Raw genomic sequence first — 17,821 nt, forward strand, 5'->3', positions numbered from 1 at the left:
TAAGTTGTAGGAGGAGCCTGTTGTGGTCAAGTATCTGAAGGAGGGGCACAGTTTCTCACTGGCCATAAGGAAGATAATAAAAAAAACATTTGGTGAGTCCACGAAGTGCCTTCAAGCCGGCAAAACGATTTTTAACACAGAGAGACAACTTAATAAGTTTTTAAAATCGTTTCAGTACTTTGTGACAGGCACTATTTGACTTACAACTGTTTAATTAAAGGTAAGTATCAGCCGAATTTTAATTCCTGTATATTTTTAATTAGACTATGTCCTAAAGCAAATCTGAAGTTTGTGACGATGGTGTCTCTCCGGGCATTATCCATGACCTGAATTTTTTTTCGCTGTGTGGTCTGTGTCCCGTTGTGGCGTTGAAAACGCATGCAAGTTTGTGTCTTCATTAACTACTTCCGGGGAGATTCATACATCCCATTTTTATTCATAATGCTTCTAGGATATAAATACTTCCTACGTATTCTGACTCCATTTTTCGGCGTTCTCATTGTCTGGCAATTATTTTACAAAGAAATGGCCTGATTTTATGAACCCTGAAAGTTCGTAATAAAATTAATGATTGACTGTAATTTTTATGTAAGTGAAGTAGACTTTGCACAGTAGCGAACATTTGGTTTTCGTAACAGATTATTTCAATTCAATTCATTTATTAAAGAGCTTGACAACAGCCAAAACGCCAATAACAGCCAAACACTAAAAATAATACAAACCTTACAATACAAATGCAAACCGCCACGGTGGTCTAGTGGTCAGAACACTAGCCTTGTAATCCTGGGGTCCCGGGTTCAATTCCCGGTGGTGCTCAGATTTATAACTTGTGTTGGGCAAGACCATGGTCTAGGTATCACGGAGTTTTCCTCCGGGGGCTCCCCGGTTTCTCCGTTTCATCCCAACAATTACTCCATTCACACACAAAGAAGAAGGCAATGGCAAACCACTTCTGGATCATCTGCCAAGAACGTATATGAACAGGTCCCAGTCGGAGAAAAGGATGAAGGATCCCGTTCATATGGACCTGTCGTCAGACAGAACACTAATAATAATAATAATAATAACAAATGCAAACAAACAATGAACTGAATATATAAATGTATAATATTAATTTATTGCAAAATAATTAATAAGTAAATAGTAAACACTAATAAAATACAAGGAAAAAAATAAAAACAGAAATCAAATTGAAGCAAATAACCAAGCTAGATCCAATCAAGTCCACTCTCTAAATCATTTCTCTTATTGAGAAAGTTTCCTCAAAAAAACAATGTTTATACCAAACTCGTCCAAAAATTTACATACGTCTATTGTAGCAATGACACACCTGGCTGAAGGACTATGTCTAAGCGCACTGATTACACTAAACGTAGAAAATTCTCTTATTTGCCTTGACGGCACACGAATACCAACAGTGTCCATGATGGAATTGCAATTTATTTTGCCCTTAAATACATTAATAAGAAATAAAGCACCAAGATATCTTCATCTGGAATAGAGTGTTCTGAAATTTAAAGCAGTTAAAATCAATTCGTATTCACGTGTAATATTAAACCGAAAAAACCTGTAATTGCACAAACTGGCAAATTTCCTTTTTATGTTTTCTAATGTATTAGAATCTGTCTGCGTAAGATTATTCCATACAACTAAACCATACTCAAGCTTTGACAGCATTATATAAAACAACAAGACTGTCTAAAGAGGAAAAATTGTATGTAATAAAACGAATGAGCCCTAAGGTCCTTAGTGCCTGTGTATGAACAAAATTTATATGGCAATAAAAGTATAGCTTAGTGTCTAACAAGACACCAAGATCTTTTATACAGTCAGTAAGGAAAATTAAGACATCACTGACAAAGTAGTTAAAATGAATACTGTTGGTTTTCCGTGTGAAAGATATAATTTTGGTTTTCTCAATGTTGAGTTCCATATTGTTAACATCGCACCACTGATGTACAGAATCAATATCTGCTTGAAGAAATTTACAGTCATTCACCGATTTGATATCACAATATAGTTTCAAGTCATGAGTAAATAAGCGATATTTAGATTACATAATTTTGTCGCAAAGGTCGTTAATAAGAACATTAAATAAGAGAGGTCCCAAGGTAGAGCCTTGCGGCACTCCAGATAACACCGAGTAAAAGGAAAAAGACTCTACTAAAATGCGAACAAAGTAAGATCCAGTTCAAAAATAATTTTGGAACCACTTGACGTAAGGAGAAGATAGTCCAAAATTATTAAGCTTTTTCAAAAGAATTGAATGAGGGACTGAATCAAAGGCCTGCCTAAGATCAAAATACACAGAATCGACCTGTCCCTGTGAACAAACAGACAGCTGAACATCATTTTGGTAGGTAACTAAATTAGTTACCGTAGATTTTGATTTACGAAAACCATCCTGAACGAGGTGTAATTTGAATTGCAAATGAAATGAAATATGATCGTGAACAATACTTTCAAAAATTTGGAAAAATTATTTAAAATCGAAATAGGCCTGTAGTTAGAAACTATGGCGCTGTTACCTTTCTTAAAAATAGGCACTACAGCCGCTTGCTTCCATAACAAAGGAAAATTCCTACCGAGTAATCTAAGGTTAAATATGTGGCGTAAGAGAGGAGTTAATATCTCCGTACAACCTTTTATATTGAAATTTGAAATTTCATCATGTCCGACACATTTCGTCGAATGAAGACGATTAATCGCCCGTTTGGCATCTGCATCGGAGATGGATGTAATATTAATGAAACCAGAGCAGGTGTAACCAGAATTATTCTGAGTATTACCAGAAGAAAAAGGTTTAAAAACAGAGGAAAATAATAAAAATAAAAATAATAATAATAATAATAATAAGGGGCACAAATCGGATCAGCAGCCTCCTCGTGGCGTGCCCTGGACAGTCTTTGTACTGACAGATGCTGCCGTCTGTGTGTCGGGCCAACCACCCGGCACGCAGTCTAAACTGGTTCCCAAAAAGAATCATAGTAAAGCCACTTCCAGCCGGCCTGTTTCGGATGTGGGCCCTAGAGGCGCTGGGAGTAGCACAAACCGTGGGGCCGTTCGCATGGTGTGGACGGACGATCTACGGCGTAGCCTTCTTGCGTGTCACGCCACCAGTGATCCTTCACGGAGAGGATACATGTCACGGATGCATTCCCTTTGGTGCGAGATGCATCCTGAGCACTCCAGTCTCTCGCAACAAAACCTGCGAGACTATGTGAACCATCTGCGAAGGAAAGGCTTTGACTTCAAGCCGCAAGATCCAGTTGCAGCTACGCCGCATAAAGCGGAAGAAATTAAAAATATCGCACCATGTCCCCCACCTGCAACTGTTGATATCGACATTAAAACGCGGTTCTACCAATTGTTGAACTCCTGTGAATATCTGAAGGACAGGCAGCGAACAGTTCACCACAAGATATCGCTGCGGGCCAAACATCTGGCCGAAATGAACAAAATCTTAGATGAATTCCTAAAAGATGATTCCGATCTGCTTATTATCAATCGCGCCGTTTACGCTGCAGCCAGGTTATTAGTAACCCCAGCCCCGTTTAGGGTGGCAGAAAAAGCTGAGCAGCAAACAAAACGTCTGGACGCGAAGTTAAAGTTGGAAAGGCAACTGGTATCCAGAATTCACTGCGTGATTGAGTATGTAAACTCTGGTCGGAGATTTACCACCAAGCTGAGGCTTATCGCCCGCTCTCTCAAGGCCAATTATCACACACTGAACAAGAATACGCTGCTGACCATCAAGCAGCACTCTCTGGACAAAATACGGGCACTAACCGCGGACAGGAAGAAGTTAGTGAAACGTTACAGGGCCGTAAAGGAGAACACCATCTTTCGTGTATGCCCTTCCCGTCTCTTCAGCAAGAACACTCCAGTCGTTCATACCCCACCAACAGCAACGCAGGTCGAGTCATTCTGGAAGAAACTCTACGAGACTAGATTTCCGTTGAACATAGATTCTCCGGCCATTGGCCTCTTTAGGCAGTTCTGCGATCGCCATTTAGAGGATGATGATGTGCCCCTAGTGATCACCGAACAAGATGTGAAACGTGCCTTTACTGGCAAAAAGAATTTTTCTGCTCCTGGAATAGATGCCATCAATAATTTTTGGTGGAAAACTTTCACGAGCACACATAAACATTTATCTCGTATCTTTACATCTTTTTTGTGTGGTACAGAGCCCATTCCACCTTGGTTAACAGAAGGGCGCACCGTTCTTATTCCGAAGAAAGGCGATTTGTCTAATCCGGAAAACTACCGACCTATTACCTGTCTTAATACTGTATACAAGGCGTTCACCTCCATCTTGAACGAACGCATACTGCACCATATTGACCCTATCTGGAAAGAGGTATATGAACAGCGGGGTTCGAAACGTGGCATTGCAGGTTGCAAGGACAATCTGTTGATTGACAGATGCATCTGTCAAGATGCGGTCCATTATAAGCGCAACCTGTCAATGGCCTGGGTGGACTATAAAAAAGCTTTTGACACAACATCTCATGAGCTAATTGTCATCTTGCTCAAAGTGCTGAAAGTCCAACCTGACATAGTGAAATGCATTGAAAATCTACTACCGCTCTGGAAAACGCTCTTCATTCTAACATCTGGAAAGCGTGTAGTGTCAACCGAGTTGGTATGCTACCACCGCGGAGTGTTTCAAGGTGACAGCTTGAGCCCTCTTCTTTTCTGCATCTCGCTACTTCCTCTTTCCGTTGTGCTAAGACGTGAGCGTGGCTACATGTGCGGTGCACCGTCCATCCGTAGGCACAAAGTCACACACCTTTTCTATATGGATGACTTAAAACTTTATGCTGCCAGCGACAGTGGCATTCATAGCGCACTGAACACCGTGCAAGTATACACTCAGGATATCGGCATGGAATTTGGATTGGACAAGTGTGCAGTTCTGCATTTGAAAAGGGGAAGAAATAGGGATTTCGGCTAAGACGTGCAACTCGTGGACGGAAGCATCATACACCATCTTGATGCCGAAGAGTCCTATACATATCTTGGTGTGAGTGAGAGTCATGTCCAAGATGTCTCCAAAGTCAAAGAGGCTCTGTGCAGCAAATATAGACACACCCTACGACAGATTTGGAGTTCCGAGCTCTCTGGTAGAAACAAAGTCACTGCCACCAACATGCTTGCTGTTCCGATCCTGCTCTATACTTTTGGAGAAATGAAGTGGACAGTTAACGAGTTGAAAAACCTGGACAGGGCCACCAGAAAAATGATGACCATGCACCGAAGTCTTCACCCTAAATCTTCTGTCCAACGCATATACCTCCCGCGTCATCTTGGCGGTAGAGGTCTCTTGGGTCTGGAGAATCTTCACAACAGGATAGTTCTGGGCACAGCTCATTCCATCATTAATAGCTCTGATCCCCTTTTGACATTCGTATGTTCGCATGAGTCTACGGGTGTAGGGGCGTTTATATTTCAGGCGGCAAAGAGAGCAGCAAATGACCTCGGATTTGACTTCGACACCAGCTCAGTTGGACAGCGAAGACAGTTGCCCCTCTTGACACTGACGTCAGATCAATTCAAGGGCACTGTTAAGAAGGCTGAGCAAACTTTGTTGCTCAAGCAACATGCAGATAAACCCATGCATGGGGCCTTCTTCAAAAATGTAGAAAAAATGGGCTTGTCAAAAGACCTGACGTTCGCCTTTCTACGGTCGGCTGGACTAAAGTCTGAAACCGAGGGTTTCATCTTAGCGTGCCAAGATGGTGTTGTAAACACACTTGTGTACCGCCGAATGGTGATGGGTGTGGGGGTAGTGGATACTGTCTGCAGGGCATGCCGAATGCAACCAGAGACGTTGATGCATCTTTTGTCGGCATGTAAACATTATGCCAGCTGCGCCTACATTCATCGACATAATGCTGCTTTACGTATACTCTATTACCACCTGAGACACTTTTACGGCATAGATAAGACACCCGTTTTGCCGTACGCTCCTGGGGACATTGAGTCCGTCGTTGAGAACGACAAATGTAAAATTTATTGGAACTATTCGTTCCCCACTACCAGGCAGTTAACAGCCACTAAACCTGACATCGTTCTCATCGATACCTCTGGATGCACCATGTATGTCATCGAGTTTTCGGCCCCCGCTGAAACCAACATAGTTGTGAAGGAGGCTGAAAAACGGACCAAGTATCAAGACCTTGTGTTTGAGCTAAGACAGCTGTACCCAGGATTCACTGTCAAATTAATCGTCCTTATAATTGGAGTTCTTGGAGGAGTCAAGTCGTCACTGCTGGCTAACATCAAGCTTATTCCGGCATGCCAGCGTAACGCTGAAGCACTACTCAGCCGGATGCAAAAGGCCGTGCTTCTTGGGTCGCTCCGACTACTACGTGCGCACGACCCCAACTCACTGTAGCCGCCTATCTCGTGGTTCGAGCCGTGACTACAGTTTCATCTGGCTTGCAAGCATCCGAGTTATGACGGCAACACGCCTGAAGTTTTTGGCTGCTTGTGGACCAATTAAACAATTCATAATAATAATAATTTCTTGATTAGCTGAGTCACCGTAAACCTCTCAAGGACTTTGGTCCATGCAATCGGTAGACATTTCTAGAAACCTAGGGACGTAGCAAACCTCTCATCAAGTAACCGTATTTCATGCAAACAGTTAGTGCATTTCAGAATAAATTAAAAACTGAGATGTTAACGAATATGATGATGATAATTTAGTGTTAGCGTCTTTAATGACTGATGTTTCAAACTGCAAAATACTTTAGGATAATGACATGGTGACAGGACGTGTAATTACATTTTTGTATTAAATTCGGTCTGTGACACAATTTTCAAAAGAAGCAACCTCCGTGTTTTTGTCTAATAATTCAAAAGCATCGATTCATGATATTACGCAGATAGATGTAAACACGGCTGACCCATTAGTGCCAGAGCCTAGCCTTACTTAAGTGGAGACTGCCATTGAGAAATTTAAAAATTATAAATCCCCGGGTACTGGTCAGATTCCGTCCGAATTGATCAAGGCCGGAGGCGAAACTCTGCGTCCCAAAAAACACGAATTTATCTGCTCTATACAGGATAAGGAGAAAATGCCACAGCAGTGGAAGGAATTTATTACTGTGTCAGTTCATAACAAGGTATTGGTTGCTTCCAACCAATACCTTGTTATGAACTGACACTGGGAGGAGACCGCTGGGAATACCTAGGAGTAAATGGGAGGATAAGATTAAGATGGACATTAGGGAGACAGGAATCGATGGAGAGAACTGGATGCACCTGGCTCGGGACAGAGTCCGGTGGCAGGGTTTTGTGAACACGGCGATGGACCTTCTGGTTCCGTAAAGAAAGTACTCTATTGTTTGACAAGCCGAATATACAATCGACTTTCCAAAGAATATCATGCACCATATATATATATACACACAAAGTTATTCATAATTCCGTGACTATACAAAAAATCGCTAGACTTCAATGGTGCAATGGATGGTAATATAGGACATGACTATAGAAAGAGAAACTCTACAAGTTTATTTTACATACTCGTACACCAGTGTGCATGAAGCATGAAGTCCAATTGCATAATATTAAAACAAACAGTTCTTACCTCAAATAAAACACAATACATGCATGGCAATGATCAGTTGGACAATGCAATTTAAAGAAATACTAGCTGTTTATTTTGAGGATCGTAAGTAACACACAAATACATTAGATGGGCAAAATACTAAAGTTGGTGGAGCATACAGTTAACAATTACTTTTAAACATTTAAATGTGTTCTCTACGCCTTGTAACTATGCGAATTTTTCCACTGCTTCCTAAACCGTTTTCAATGATGCTGCCTCAGTCCGAAGATGGCTGTCTCCTGGGTTGTGGTGCCGTGTACTAGTCTGGTACAAGTTTACCAACGCTTCAGAGGTCACTTCTGCCTGTATCATCAGCATACACAACGCTACAATCCAGAAGACAGCCATCTTCGGACCAATCGCCGTGGAAACCTCAAACCCTACAATGCTGAAGATGAAAGCAGCAGGCGATGTTTTTGATTAAGATCTGTTGTACACGCGAAGCAGAGAGTGCGACAGGTACTAGCCTCTGTATCGGACGCGGATGGGGCATGTGCCAGAAATAAATCTCATGAAACCAGAACACATCGAGGTACTTATCTTTAAAATTCAATACTTAATAACCAAATAATGAGATGACATATCCTTTTCGGTTGTTTGCATATGAAAGAGTAACTCTCAAAGTTTTTTTCTTGCTTTAATACACCTCTACGTGAGCACCATTAATTGCACGTAACACGTCAAGACGTAATTCGATTGCTTGCTATGTTCTCTCTAGCATCCCTGCATCAATTGTTGCGATAGCTGCAGTAATCCTTCGTCTCAGGTCTTCCAAATTGCGAACCTCTGTTCGATACACAACATCCTTAACATATCCCCATAAAATGAAGTCCAGAGGAGTTGCAAAAAAACTACATTGTGATATCTCATCTCATTATTTGGTTAAGTGTTAAAGCTGTAAAGATAGTTAAGGGACACAGTGTATGTGTGAAAACTTTGGTTCCCATAGCGACCACAGTAAGTCATCTTTTGATTCTGGTGATTGTTTCAGACAATTCTGGGCAGTAGTAAGCACATAGATAAGGCATTCATGTACAATTTCCTGCATCCCTGGCTTGGAACAGGCCTGCTCACTTCCACAGGTACGTACGAGTATTCTGAGGAACAAAATTCCTTCTCTGACACCCTGTTAGAGAGTATATCTGTCTGTCCGTTTAAGCATGAACATCTACACTGAAGGGACCAGTTATTTATAACAGTTTGGATTTCTTCTTTGAGGTGGAATAGGCAGGGTCTTATGATATTTTCAAACAACTTTCACTAGGAAGATTTGTCTTCTGGGCTGTTGCGCTGTGTAGTCTGGTCGATGTTAACCAACGTTTCAGAGGTCATACTGCCTCCGTCATCAGAGTATGACGATTTCTGTCTTCTGGGTTGTTGCGCTGTGTAGTCTGGTCGATGTTAACTAACGTTTCAGAGGTCATACTGCCTCCGTCATCAGGGCGATGAGTATGAACATTTATGTCTTCTGGGTTGTTGCGCTGTGTAGTCTGGTCGATGTTTACCAACGTTTCAGAGGTCATACTGCCTCCGTCATCAGGGCGATGAGTATGAAGATTTCTGTCTTCTGGGTTGTTGCGCTGTGTAGTCTGGTCGATGTTAACCAACGTTTCAGAGGTCATACTGCCTCCGTCATCAGGGCGATGAAGATTTCTGTCTTCTGGGTTGTTGCGCTGTGTAGTCTGGTCTTTGTTTACCAACGTTTCAGAGGTCATACTGCCTCCGTCATCAGGGCGATGAGTATGGAGATTTCTGTCTTCTGGGTTGTTGCGCTGTGTAGTCTGGTCGATGTTAACCAACGTTTCAGAGGTCATACTGCCTCCGTCATCAGGGCGATGAAATTTATGTCTTCTGGGTTGTTGCGCTGTGTAGTCTGGTCGATGTTTACCAACGTTTCAGAGGTCATACTCCCTCCGTCATCAGGGCGATGAAACATCGACCAGACTACACAGCGCAATGACCTATAAGACAGATAACTTCATACTCACCGCTGTAGAAACCTCAAATCTTATAACTTTCACTAGGTCATAAATGGCACACCCACAGGAAGATGATCACGCCGACCTTCTATTTCAAGATCCTGGGCAACTTCGTGGAGGTGTTCTCGGAGAAGAGCGAGATTTTGGTCAGCAAGCTACAGAAGGAAGTCGGATCTCAGGGCTTCAACGTGTATCCATACATCACTAAGTGCGCATCGGACATCATATGTGGTAAAACATTTAACCATTTAACTCTATAAATGCAAAATAGTTGGTCCCAGTAACACCCCTACATCACATTAGTCCTACATTTATTGTTTTGAAACTAAAGAGGTACTGTTCTTAACTTCATCGGAAGAATGGGGTGTGTTCCTTGAAGTCAGAGGCCAAATTTTTAAATCGGTTATATTTTATGCAAGAAATTTTCCCTTCATGGATAGGGAGTATGCTAAGTTCTTAGCGTGGGAATACTGAGAGAGTTCAAGAAAACCTGTCAGGCTGTATGATCAGATAATAATTCTATGTTGCAGAGACAGCTATTTGGACAGCAGTTCATACCCAGGATGAAACAGATGCAGAATATCTGTCTGCTGAGTATGAGTAAGTAGGAAGTCAGGAATTTATATGAAAACACAGGGATAAATATCATATCAGTGACAGTCATTAACAAGGACAGAATCTGGTACAGACAGTAAAGTAATCTGAAGACCATTGAAGAATGTAAAATTGATTCTGGAAACTTTCTGAAATCCTAATTTGAAACTCTCGAGAAATAAATGATATACCGTGTTAACGAGTGACCTGATCATTACTTTCAACTACATTTGGTACACAGAAGAACACAACTAACCAATTCCTGGAATGGGCAGTGCAGTGCCCGGGGTTTGGCCTGCCTCTAACTGAAGGAGCGCATGAAACAATTTCCCAAGGCAAAGGTACAAAATGCATAATGTTCACCTCAGTGCCACTTAAATGCATTCATGGCATGTCTGTTTGGGCAGACATACAACTTCACCGTCTTACGAGGAAGAAAGCTTCTTGTATGACATAATATAAAACAGAATACAAACAAAGTTATGAAATTGTCTTGGGCAATCATCCATGTTAATGTTTAGTGAAATACCAACATTCTGAAGACTAGCTGTCTCCATCTTCAGGGTAAATGATCCATGAGCCAAGAAAGCATTGTGTGTTACACAGAAGTTTCTATTTATGTTGTGACATCAGTCTTTGTGCAGTATGAGCGAATTGACACTATTTCACATGATTCATCCATGGCTGTATCCAGACTGGTTATTTAAGCTAACAAAAGCAGGGAGAAGATATGATGAGTGCCTCAAAATTCTGCATGGCTTCACAAAAATGGTACAGTATGCTGCCATCTTTGAGTGGCAGGAAGAACTGTATTCTACTAAGCAGCATTAGAAATAATGCAGAAAAATCATGATTAAAAAAAGGTTTAAGAGTTTGTTTATCATAAGTTTTTCCATGTCATAAAATTGAATGCATGTTATTAAACTACTGAATTAAATGATCAGTATATTACAAACTGAATTTACCAACAAGGAATTCCTCTGAAAACACAACAGAAAATAACGCATGCTTGACGAAAGCTCCACAACATTGCTAGCTCCATTAGCAATATCAAAGAATTCATTTAACAAACGAACAGTCATGTTGCAGGGTGTAATACACTGTTCCAGGTCATTCATGAACGTAAGGAACTCCATAACCAAACACAGAAAGAATCCGAGACATCACCTGCGACAGAGGAGGCCACTCTAGGTTAGTTGATTATTATTATTTTAGAGTGTTGTATGAACTGCTAAAGGTAAAGAGTCAGCTATGACATTGCAGATAGACTGTGAATGATAAATCTGAAGAAATGAGTAAGGACATGATCTTGGCCTATTTTATGATTACTGTAAAAAGCTGGGAAGACAACAACTTGCATTCACAGGTCTACATTCAATCTGAGTATCTCCTGCTATGCAGCCAGGGTAGCTCACCTGGTATAGTGTCTTATTCCAGATTGAATGACCAGGGTTTGATCCTCAGCAGGGGCAAAGGATTTTTCTACTAACCTTTGGATCCAGATTGCCTCTAAAGCCCACTCAGCCTATCTGATGGGTACTGGAAAACCTTTCCCTGGGAGTAAAGCATGGTTGAGGCATGATGCTGGCCACTCATTCCCATCTACTACCAAGGTCAAGAATGACAAGAAGCTGTACCTTCTCTCCTCCCAAGCCCCTACATAGCATGTAATGAGACAACTTTACTTGCTCACTGCTCAGTGTTATTTCTTAGAGTAACTTGAATTTGACAATGGAAACAAATTGTAACATCATTTAATATCCAGTACTATTGGGATTATCAAAGTCAGACTTGTAGAAAAATTAAGAAAACAAATTTAATATCGCTAAAATTTCTATCGAGAATCAGTTGTAATTATCTGTACTGTATAATGGCCAGTTTGATATTTGCTTACTTCTATTGAGGCACACGTGGTTGGCCTGAAAATTCTCAGTAACTATACTAGACCTCAGAGAGTTGTTTTACAAGTGCTGTTATGATAAGGCCAATTCTGGAAATTAATTTGAATACAGATGACACAAGAAAGTGCAAATAACTTGGCACACAGTATTTTTTAATGGATTACAGGCACAAAGCGAAGGCTGGCATTCTTGGATTTTTTGCTGGATGCATCACACAATGGTGTCAAGTTGACAGATGAAGTGCTGAGGGAGGAAGTGGACACTTCCATGTTTGACATAGGGAAAAGTTTAAATCCAAATATGAAATTGTGTTAAGAAATTTAATTTCTTCCTTTAAAGATTTTCAAAATGTTATCATCACATTCAAGTGTCATCCGTTTTCCTTGCACATCTGTTAGTACCATGATTCAATTATGTACCTTGGTACTATAATATAAACACAGAAATCTTATTGAACTAGCACAGTGCAATTGAGCCCTACTTGAAAAGCTGATACCTACTCAGGTGGCCAAGAAATTCCTTATTCTTTATGGAAACCCAATCTTCACTACCATGTTCACAATTGCTTATCACTGAAACCTATCCCGAGGCAGTCCAATGTCACCTTACTTCCTATTTCTTTAACACTGTCCCATTTATACCTAGGTCTTCTAAACACACTGCCTTATTGCAGTTGGTAAAAGTAAGTAAAGTTTGTCCCACTATACGCCATGTAGGCGTTTGGGGTGAGAGGAGGTATAGCTACTCTCTTCCTTGACCCCGGCACTAGATAAGGGTGAGTGGTCAGCATCACGCCCCGGCCGGCTTTACCCCCGGGAAAGAACCACGGTACCCATTGTAGAGGAGGCTGGGTGGGCCCCAGAGCCAGTCTGGACGCAGAGGCTAGAAGAAAAATCTTCTGCCCCCGTCGGGGATCGAACCCCAGTCGTCCAGCCCGTAGCTAGTCACTATACTGACTGAGCTATCCCGGCTCATTATTGCAGATGGTAATTCTATAAAATTCTTGAGTTTATATCAACACCAATTTGTTCTCCTGCTTTATTCTTTCAGGGTCATAATACTACAAGTACTGGTATTTGCTGGGCAATCTATCTGTTAGGTCTGCACACCGACATATAGGTAAGAAATTAAATATGGGCTACCATGACACTCTGAGGACCCTGAATGAACCTGAGCAAGGTTTGCGCCAGATATTGGTCAGGAAGCCTGAGTGGAAGAGACTGCTGTGGAAACATACATGTAGAAGGGAGGATGATATCAAATGAAATCTCTGGGAGAGAGGAGTTGAAGGCCACTGGATTTTGTTGGCCCAGGACAAGGACCAGTGGAGTGCTTTGGTTAATTCGGTGATGAACCTTCAGTATCCCTAATCCATCTACTTTGTTAGTTAGTTTTAATTTAGTCTCCTGACTGAAATACATGGAGCTATATTTTAGGTGTAACTGATATTTTATAACAGTGTCCATTTTATGTTTATTAACTACATATTCATTATCTTTTAATTATCCTGTAGTCAACAATCATCCTCACTATTTGAATAGAAATCTACAAAGAACAGTTCTAACTGAAAACATAAACACATGTGGGAGAAATGAGTTATACACAATCTTACCACATTGCTCTGAAGGGTTAAACATGTTTGGAAATAATTAATATTATTTTAAAATTTGTTAATAAATATCATTCTTATCGACCGTAGATATCAGAAACAAAGGCAAGGAAAAGGTTTCTCCATACAAATAATACTGATTTCATTCTGGATCCTAACCTTCGAAATTCAGAACATTTCTGATATCATTCAACATCGCACATTACTGCTAGTCTGGTAGGACATGGGCTGTTCACTGCTTAAGTGAGTACTGCACAACTCAAGGCCTTATCTCACCCTACTAAACTAGCTGCATTTCTTTCAAATTGGAGGAGTTGCTACTGATCTTAACATTAATAAACTTAAAATGGCTCAAATTCAATTCATCTCCCAATGTTGCAAAATCCATAACTATACCCTCAATCCATATGGAATTTCAAACAAATACACAATACCTGCTGGAGTAATGACAACAATGCACATCTACTATCTGCATCAGAACCCTGATCAGTTCCCCAACCCCCAGAATTTTGAGCCTAACGTCTTCCTGCTGGGGAGGGTAGCAAAAAGGCACCCCTACGCCTACATCCCCTTCAGTGCTGGTCCCAGGAAATGCATAGAACAGAAGTTCGCCCTGCTGGAGGAGAAGACGGTGCTATCCTATTTCCTATGTCACTACGAACTGCGTTCCCTTGTCAAGAGAGAGGACATAAATTTGACAGCAGATCTGATTCTAAAACCAGAAAATGGTCTCCAAGTCGTCATCACACGAAGGGACTCACTTGAAGAATAATGTAGGGCCTTAGTATGTTAACACTTGTGACCATCTAGGTACAGTGACCATGGATTCTTTCTGTAAAGATATTATGTAAGTAACAGACTAGATTGCATATAACCTACCTCAGTAACTAACTATGATCAGTTGATCAGGGTTCTGATGCAGATAGTAGATGTGCATTGTTGTCATTACTCCAACAGGTATTGTATATTTGTTTGAAATTCCATATGGATTGAGGGTATAGTTATGGATTTTGCAACATTGGGAGATGAATTGAATTTGAGCCATTTTAAGTTTATTAATGTTAAGATCAGTAGCAACTCCTCCAATTTGAAAGAAATGCAGCTAGTTCAGTGGGGTGAGATAAGGCCTTGAGTTGTGCAGTACCCACTTAAGCAGAGAACAGCCCATGTCCTACTAGACTAGCAGTAATGTGCGATGTTGAATGATATCAGAAATGTTCTGAATTTCGAAGGTTAGGATCCAGAATGAAATCAGTATTATTTGTATGGAGAAACCTTTTCCTTGCCTTTGTTTCTGATATCTACGGTCGATAAGAATGATATTTATTAACAAATTTTAAAATAATATTAATTATTTCCAAACATGTTTAATCCTTCAGAGCAATGTAGTAAGATTGTGTATAACTCATTTCTCCCACATGTGTTTATGTTTGCAGTTCTAACTGTTTTTTGTTGATATCCATTCAAATAGTGAGGATGATTGTTGACAACAGGATAATTAAAAGATAATGAACATGCAGTTAATAAACATAAAATGGACACTGTCATGAAATATCTGTTATACTTAAAATATAGCTTCATGTATTTCAGTCAGGAGACTAAATTAAAGCTAACTATCAAAGTAGATGGATTAGGGATACTGAAGGTTCATCACCGAATTAACCAAAGCACTCCACTGGTCCTTGTCCTGGACCAACAAAATCCAGTGGCCTTCAACTCCTCTCTCCCAGAGATTTCATTTGATATCATCCTCCCTTCTACATGTATGTCTCCTCAGCAGTCTCTTCCAGTCAGGGTTCCTGACCAATATCTGGTGCAAACCTAGCTCAGGTTCATTCAGGGTCCTCAGAGTGTCATGGTAGCCCATATTTAATTTCTTACCTGTATGTCGGTGTGCAGACCTAACAGATAGATTGCCCAGCAAATACCAGTACTTGTAGTATTATGACCCTGAAAGAATAAAGCAGGAGAACAAATTGGTGTTGATATTAACTCAAGAATTTTATAGAATTACCAATTGCAATAAGGCAGTGTGTTTAGAAGACCTAGGTATAAATGGGACAGTGTTAAAGAAATAGGAAGTAAGGTGACATTGGACCGCCTCGGGATAGGTTTCAGTGATAAGCAATTGTGAACATGGTAGTGAAGATTGGGTTTCCATAAAGGATAAGGAATTTCTTGGCCACCTGAGTAGGTATCAGCTTTTCAAGTAGGGCTCTATTGCACTGTGCTAGTTCAATAAGATTTTTGTGTTTATATTATAGTACCAAGGTCCATAATTGAATCATGGTACTAACAGATGTGCAAGGAAAACAGATGACACTTGAATGTGATGATAACATTTTGAAAATCTTTAAAGGAAGAAATTAAATTTCTTTAACACAATTTCATATTTGGATTTAAACTTTCCCCTATGTCAAACATGGAAGTGTCCACTTCCTCCATCAGCTCTTCATCTGTCAACTTGACACCATTGTGTGATGCATCCAGCAAAAAATCCAAGAATGCCAGCCTTCGCTTTGTGCCTGTAATCCATTAAAAAATACTGTGTGCCAAGTTATTTGCACTTTCTTGTGTCATCTGTATTCAAATTAATTTCCAAAATTGGCCTCATCATAACAGCACTTGTAAAACAACTCTCTGAGGTCTAGTATAGTTACTGAGAATTTTCAGGCCAACAACGTGTGCCTCAATAGAAGTAAGCAAATATCAAACTGGCCATTATACAGTGCAGATAATTTCAACTGATTCTCGATAGAAATTTTAGCGATATTAAATTTGTTTTCTTAATTTTTCTACAAGTCTGACTTTGATAATCCCAATAGTACTGGATATTAAATGATGTTGCAATTTGTTTCCATTGTCAAATTCAAGTTACTCTAAGAAATAACACTGAGCAGTGAGCAAGTAAGGTTGTCTCATTATATGCTATGTAGGGGCTTGGGAGGAGAGAAAGTACAGCTTCTTGTCATTCTTGACCTTGGTAGTACAGTAGGGCCCCGCTTCTCAGCGCTCCGCTTTACGGCGATTCGCTAATACGGCGCTCAACAGCTGAGGCAGAGAAGTGCATCCGGCGCCATTTTCTCGTCGGTGATTCAGTCTGTTTACAGCTTTTGTGCGCTGTGCGTCTCCGTGTTTCTGGCAATTTTTCAAAGTTATTACAAACTGTATATTTATGTAATATTTTTGTGTTACTACAGAGTAATTACAAAGACGTCTAAGGGTAGTAGCGATAAAAAGAGGAGTCGTAAGCCTCTTACTTTAAATGCTAAGTTAGATATAATTAAACTTCGTGAACAAGGCATGTCTATGGCCGAGATAGAACGTAAGCTAGGCCTAGCTCGCCAAACTGTTAGTGCCATCGTGAACGCTAAGGAGAAAGTGTTAAATGAAATTAAAAGTGCCACACGAATGAACTCTAAAGTCATAAGAAAAAGAGATAGCCTTATTGCTGACATGGAAAAACTTTTAGTTGTGTGGATTGAAGATCAAACGAGCCACAATGTGTGTACTACTGATATTCATTTTACTTTCATATCGTTTTCTTAGGCCTAGCGCTATTGTGCACTTACTGTATGATAGCGTAAACATCTTATTAGGCTTTGATATGCATTTGCAAGTGAAAAAAGGCAAAGATCCGCTTTACGGCGGGGGTCTGGTCCCTAACCTGCCGTATAAGCGGTGCCCAACTGTAGATGGGAATGAGTGGTCAGCATCATGCCTCAACCATGCTTTACTCCCAGGGAAAGGTTTTCCAGTACCCATCAGATAGGCTGAGTGGGCTTTAGAGGCAAACTGGATCCAAAGGTTAGTAGAAAAATCCTTTGCCCCTGCTGAGGACCCTGGTCAATCAATCTGGAATTAGACACTATACCAGATGAGCTACACTGGCTGCATAGCAGGAGATACTCAGATTGAATGTAGACCTGTGAATGCAAGTCGTTGTCTTCCCAGTTTTTTACAGTAATCATAAAATAAGCCAAGACCAAGTCCTTACTCATTTCTTCAGATTTTTCATTCACAGTCTATCTGCAATATCATAGTTGACTCTTTACCTTTAGCAGTTCATACAACACTCTAAAATAATAATAATCAACTAACCTAGAGTGGCCTC

The 17,821-nt window shown here is 40.5% G+C and overlaps 1 protein-coding gene and 1 pseudogene across 5 annotated transcripts in view; both read left to right on the top strand.

The window, feature by feature from the left end:
* The window catches only part of LOC110837213 (cytochrome P450 4C1), a 19,849-nt gene continuing 2,028 nt past the window's right edge, over positions 1-17,821 (top strand). Inside the window, exons 1-6 of one of the 4 annotated variants that reach the window (XM_087346469.1) lie at positions 1-220; positions 8,616-8,706; positions 9,649-9,834; positions 10,134-10,203; positions 11,307-11,388; positions 13,149-13,695. In XM_087346469.1, the coding sequence (XP_087202595.1) occupies positions 8,655-8,706; positions 9,649-9,834; positions 10,134-10,203; positions 11,307-11,388 (390 nt within the window). In that variant the 5' untranslated portion in view covers positions 1-220; positions 8,616-8,654 and the 3' untranslated portion in view covers positions 13,149-13,695. Of the gene's footprint in view, positions 221-6,980; positions 8,157-8,615; positions 8,707-9,648; positions 9,835-10,133; positions 10,204-11,286; positions 11,389-13,148; positions 13,696-17,821 lie in introns of those variants that run through there. The other 3 variants (XM_087346466.1, XM_087346467.1, XM_087346468.1) reach the window with 3 other exon arrangements.
* Positions 15,680-17,821, top strand: part of LOC110837211 (death-associated inhibitor of apoptosis 1-like) — an 18,483-nt pseudogene continuing 16,341 nt past the window's right edge. The window contains exon 1 of the transcript XR_015534518.1: positions 15,680-17,514. The product of XR_015534518.1 is annotated as a death-associated inhibitor of apoptosis 1-like (transcript). The remainder of the gene's footprint in view (positions 17,515-17,821) is intronic.

This window comes from Zootermopsis nevadensis, unplaced genomic scaffold (assembly GCF_977971745.1).
Source record: "Zootermopsis nevadensis isolate Lab colony 2312 unplaced genomic scaffold, Znev_1.0 Znev_ptg000010l, whole genome shotgun sequence".
NCBI classification, from domain to species: domain Eukaryota; kingdom Metazoa; phylum Arthropoda; class Insecta; order Blattodea; family Termopsidae; genus Zootermopsis; species Zootermopsis nevadensis.